The sequence below is a fragment of the Sceloporus undulatus genome, chromosome 4, assembly GCF_019175285.1.
Source record: "Sceloporus undulatus isolate JIND9_A2432 ecotype Alabama chromosome 4, SceUnd_v1.1, whole genome shotgun sequence".
In the NCBI taxonomy this organism is placed as follows: Eukaryota; Metazoa; Chordata; class Lepidosauria; order Squamata; family Phrynosomatidae; genus Sceloporus; species Sceloporus undulatus.
The window spans coordinates 66726137-66731974 of NC_056525.1; the positions used below are offsets into that span (position 1 = coordinate 66726137).

At 40.7% G+C, this 5838-nt stretch overlaps 1 protein-coding gene across 1 annotated transcript in view; it reads left to right on the forward strand.

Moving 5' to 3' along the window:
• Nucleotides 1-919: 919 nt before the first annotated feature.
• Nucleotides 920-5838, forward strand: part of APOBEC2 (apolipoprotein B mRNA editing enzyme catalytic subunit 2) — an 18724-nt gene continuing 13805 nt past the window's right edge. The window contains exon 1 of the mRNA XM_042465465.1: nucleotides 920-1181. Coding sequence (XP_042321399.1) covers nucleotides 1039-1181 — 143 coding nt within the window. The 5' untranslated portion in view covers nucleotides 920-1038. The remainder of the gene's footprint in view (nucleotides 1182-5838) is intronic.

The window sequence follows — 5838 nt, forward strand, 5'->3', positions numbered from 1 at the left end:
CCATAAGATGGAGCTACTGCACTTAAAGTGGTCTCAAAATGCACTATTTCTGCAGTGTAAAGCTCTGAAGATGATAGGAAGAAAATCAACTCATTTGAGATGTGGTGCTGAAGAAGAGTGCTGAGGATCCCATTGATGGCCAAAAAGACAAACAAAAGTGTCCTAGAGCAGATCAAACCAGAATCTCCCTAGAAGCCAAGATGACAAAACTGAGGTTGTTGTAGTTTGGACACATCACGAGAAGGCAGAACTCACTGGAAAAAAAATAAAGCTAGGAAAGGTGGAGGGAAGTGAAAAGAGAGGAAGGCTACATGCTAGATGGATGGACTCCATTAAGGAGATGACGGGTATGAATTTGCAGGAACTAAGCAGAGCAGTGGAGGACAGGGAGTCTTGAAAATGTCTCATCCACAGGGTTGCCAATGGGTCGGGATCGACTTGAGGGTGGTTAACAACACAAAAATTCTATGGTTTTCATGATAGGGATGTAAATGAGATTTTAACAACAATAAAACCCTTTCAAATCAATACATTGAAAAACCAATTGAAACCATTAAAAAAATGGTGGCATTGCACCTGCCTCTTCCTGTCTATTTTTGAAGGAAGGATGCTCTCTCAAGGGCAGGAAGAGAGCACCACTGGCAAATCCAGAAACATATAGCAGTGTGTAGCTTTCCGACTTTGGAGCCAGATTCCTGTCAGGGCTATGGATAAATAGGTTCCTTCTGCATTCAGGATTTTCCATCCATGACCTAAACCACCCACACAGAATCCTTCATTTCATATTTAAAATAAAAGAGAGGGTAGAGAGGCCAGGGCCAGAGTGAAAGTGAAGGACAGGCGACACCGGAGAGTGCTGGGGTCATCCTAGCCTGCTCCCATCCCAGTCGATGCTCCCATTCCATATATAGCTCCTGACAACTGGAACCTTTCACTCTCTTCCTCCCCTCACCCCGTCCTACTCTCACATATCTGCTTCAGAAGCCTGAGCAGAGCTCTTGGCCACAGTGAGGATCTTTGGGTACCTGCTGCAACAGGATGGCTGAGAAACAGGAGCAGCCCCAAGCCTCCCAGAATGGTGAAAAGATGGAAAATGCAGAAAATGCGGAAAATGCAGAAAATGCAGAGGAGGCCGAGAAGCCAAAGCTGGAGCCTCTGCCACCATTTGAAATTGTGGCCGGGTAAGAAAGCAGTTTTCAGTTCACTTTAGATGGTGGCAATGTGCATGAAGTCAAAAGAAGCTTTCCCCTTCTTTTGCACAGGGATTCTTGGGTATTTGCAGATTGTTCAAAAGGAGAGTTTTTTCCCCCGATTAAAGACAGAAAAGGAAATTATATCGGAGCTTTGTAACAAAGTGTGTGTGTGCGCGCGCGCGTGCGCACACGCACACACAGACTTTCAATTCATCTGACAACTTATGGCAACCTCATGAATTTCCTAGGGTTGTCATAAGCAAGGACTACTCAGAAGTGGTTTTGTCAGTTCCTTCCTCTGAAATACGGACTACAGCACATGGTATTTGTTGGCAATCTCTCATCCAAGTACTAACCTGGACTTATTCTACTTAGCTTCCAGGATCAGTTAGGTAAAAATTTAGAGGGCCTTAAATGTTGTTCAGGTAGGATGAGCTCAAAGCATATCACTGGCAAATCCATTAATTTAGCTATTATCTTTAATGCCACTTCAATTATTATTTTCTTTCACAAAACAGAAAAATGCCCAGCTACAGGATTGAAATCACAAAGCAAATATTGCCTATGGTGCTGCTAAAAATGTTTTGGATTCCTGACAGGAAGATACCAAGGACTGGGCCATCCTGTCTTCTCTAGGGAGGGAGTTCCAAAGTCTGGGAGCAGCCACTGAGAAGCCCCATTCTCTTGTTCCCACCAAATGAATCTCAGAATCTTTTCTATGTTTTTAACTGTATTGTTTGTAAATGTTGTAAAGCCACTCTGAGTCCCAGTTCTGGGAAAAGAGCAGGATTAATAATAAGACAGCTGTTGCAACAAGGGAGTTGTGTGCTGCAACTCTTTCGACCCACTTAAGTTTCGGAGCACTTTTCAAAGGCAGCCCCATGTAGAGTGCATTACAGTAATCCAAACAGAACATAACCAAGGCATGTACCACCATGACCTAATCCAACTTCGTCAAGAATGGGCACAGTTGTCACACTAGCTTTAATTGTGTAAAAGCATTCCTGGTTACTGCTGAAACCTGGGCCTTCAGGTTTAGAGCTGAATCCAGGAGTACCCCCAAACTGCAAGCCTGCCAAGAGAACCTGCATTTAGAGGAGTGTTACCCCATCTAACACAGACTGAATCCCTATTCCCAGATCTGTTTTTGACTGACCAGGAGCACCTCTGTCTTGTCTGGATTAAGCTTCAATTTGTTTGTCCTCATTACAGCTTCCAAGCACTATTTTAGCACAGGAACAGCTTCCTTGGTATTTGGTGAAAAGGAGTAATAGAATTGGGTATCATCAGTGTATCAGTGACACCTGAGCCCAAAATTCCAGTCTTCTCCCAGTGGTTTCATGTGGATGTTAGGTAGCATAGGGAACAAGACTGAATCCTGAGGAGCTCCACAGACCAATGGTCAAGGAGTTGAGTGGGAATCCCCCAGCATCACCCTCAGAGTGCTGCTCCAGGAAGGAAGGAAACTCCTCCAAGCCTCATCTCTAAGCCTCATCTCTTCCAGCTAACCCTGGAGATAATGCTTTTTTTTCCATCCAGAATATGGGCAAGTTGTAAATTCTTAAGGTTTCCACTCTTTTGATGGGTATCATCATGTGCTGGTCTAAGGAACGATGCCACTCCAGGCTGTAGTCATAAAGACCAAATTGTATTAATTTTGTATTACTAAAAATAATAGAAGGTTACAGTTTTGGCCCAAATTGTAAGTATTAACTTTATCAGCACAAATGACAGAATTTTTAGAACTAGGATGCTATGGCTCCAATCTTATAAACATACTAATCTAATGCAGTGGAACTTTCCTTTAAGTAGGATATGAATAAAACTGATTAAACATACTGCATGTAGGTCTTGTTAAAGATATTTTTCAAATGTGCTGTTAGCAATTGCTTTTGATAAGCTGGTTCAAGGCTCAAAAAGGATTGTGGAAGTGTGGAGTCTTTAGTTCTGACAGTATTGTTTACACTGACAGAAAGGTGAAGGAGCAATAAATTTTGGTGGAAATGAGAATAGGAAATATTTGTTCATGGTATTAGTGTTCCATCTTTCCATCAAGGAGCTCAAGATGATCTGGTAATTTCCTCCCCCACCACATTTTATTCTCAAACAATGCCACAAGGGAGTATGGGTTGGCAGTGAATAGTCCAAGCATACACAGGAAGGATATCAACCTGGGTCTCCCCAGTCTCCAGGATGGCATTAGCAAACCTCCTCTGAAGACACTTGCCAAGAAAACCCCGTGATAGGTCCACCTTAGGGCTGTCATACGTTGGAAACGACTTGAAGGCACACAATAACAAAAACTCCTAGTCTAAAAAACAGCATCTCCATAAACAGGAAACATAAACATATACCATAAACAGGAAAGAGGGATGGGGAAAATCTTGCAGCAGCTTTAGACTGACTGATTTTAGCATGAGCTTTCATGGATTACAATCCACTTCAGAGGCACTGATCGAGTAATATTAAAGCCACAGGTAGTTAAAAACAGCTACATGGTTGTAGGCATGGAATAGAGGATAAAGATACCATTAGTGACTGTTGCCATAAACCAGGGATGCAATTTGGTATCTTTCTGTATCCTACTGCACTCTCATCCCAGCCTCCCCACAATGTTATAACTGTACTATTATATCTTTGTCTTTAATACTGTATTCCATCAGTGCACCTGAAGAAGTAAATTGAAATCCACAAACACTAATGCTGAAAGAAATCTTAACAGTGCTGATAGATTATGTTTTTGAGATGTTTGTGTACACATAACTACACGTGTTTTTGCAATGACTAGAGATAGAACAGCCAAATGTATTTACACTGCTTCATCTATGATTGTTACATTAGTTGGTGAGAATTAGCCCCAACAGTTCTAGGACCAAGATTACTATGAAGATAATTCAACATTTAAAATAATACATTAAGAATTCCAGCTTGTACTTTGAAGATAAATATTGCTGTACATAACATATTTTCTTAGTGTCCTTGACTCACTGATTCTGTACATCAGTCAACTTGAGATAATATTTTAATACACTTGATCACATCCCATTCCTATCTTGCCTCCATAGAGGTCAAAGTAGTAAGTAATTGGTTTTATCTGAACCTCACAACAACCTACCTTTCTGGCAGTTGCAGTCCAAAATAGGCAATTTTTCCTTAATGTTTCCCATATTTGTAATCACTGACATCTCTTTCATATAGAGAACAGAAACTAAGAAATTCTTACTAGCAAAAGGCCACTCAGTATGTCCACAGTGAAATGACATTTGAACGCAGACCTCTGTTCAAATAACTACTCATTGTACCAAATTGCTTTTATTGGTAATATCTAATTCATGGAAGTAGAATGCACAAGATCAGCTCTGTGGTTCTGCTCAAGCTTTGAACATTTCCCACAATACAGCTTTTTAAAACATTTTTAACAGCCCATAAAAAAGCAGCACTGAAGACTACATAACCTCTGCAGCTGCCAGCAGGAATCTTAGTCCAAATCTTCTATTTATTCATCAGCTTCAATATGATTGAGGCCTCTAATCCAGCTAACGAAGGAATTAAAAATATTAAATGTAACTGGCATTTCTGCTTAATTATCCCATAATAGTTCAAGTATTTCAGTTGCTATCCTTGGATTAAGAAAGTTTCATGTTATCTTGGCAGGTTTTCTTTTCTTTTTTTTAATGCTGCTCCCAGACAGGTGCAGCTATGGAAACTGTGCTGGGAATCAGTCTTTATAATTAAGCCTCTTTCTAGAGTATTATGACTTCTTCCTGAAGTAGCCATGTAAATTACTTGAGACTCCTATAGATGCATTCACTTACACAACATACTTCTGCAATGGAAATGAAATGAAATACTGTATATTAGTCAATTGCTATAGCTCCCAAAATGGAGTAAGACAAAGTGCAAATCCTGCTCCCTTCTTAGCAGTGGCAAAGTACTTTGCTGCCCAGTCAAACAGAGGGATATTTGATATTGCATCTCAAAAGGTCAATCAAGATTTGTTCTTAACAGGGTGTTGACTGGCTCTTAGTAATTGTCTATCAGCCAGATCTTTCTAACCAAAATACTGTTCCTCCAAGGATCAGAATTTGGAAACATTACTTTTGGGGATTACAGCTCCCAGAATTCCCCTAGCTCCAGCCAATATGGCCAGTGATAACTTTTCCACAAAGCACAACGAAAGACTGAAAGAGAACTTTCATTTATGGTGGTCCCATGTGCTCCTGCACATAGGCACAATTGTTAATGATGAATAATCGGAATTAAAAACACAAGATACATGAATCTAAATACTTTGACAGTGGAACATGGTCCCTCAGAGTGTGGTAGACTCTCCTTCTTTGGAAGTTTTTAAGCAGAGGCTGGATGGCCGTCTGTCGGGAGTGCTTTGATTGGGTATTCCTGCATGGCAGAAGGTTGGATTGGATGGCCCTTATGGTCTCTTCCAACACTTATGATTTTATACTTACCTGAAGAAAGAGAGAGGGAAGTGTAAATGTATTTCCACCAGGTAAATTAATCTGGGATTGACTCAGAAGTGTCACTACTTGTGATGAAATTTCTGTCACTTGCATTGGAAGTGAGAAGACAAATGAGTGATGCTAATGAAGGGCCTTGGGAGAGGCAGCATTAACAACTTTTTAATAAT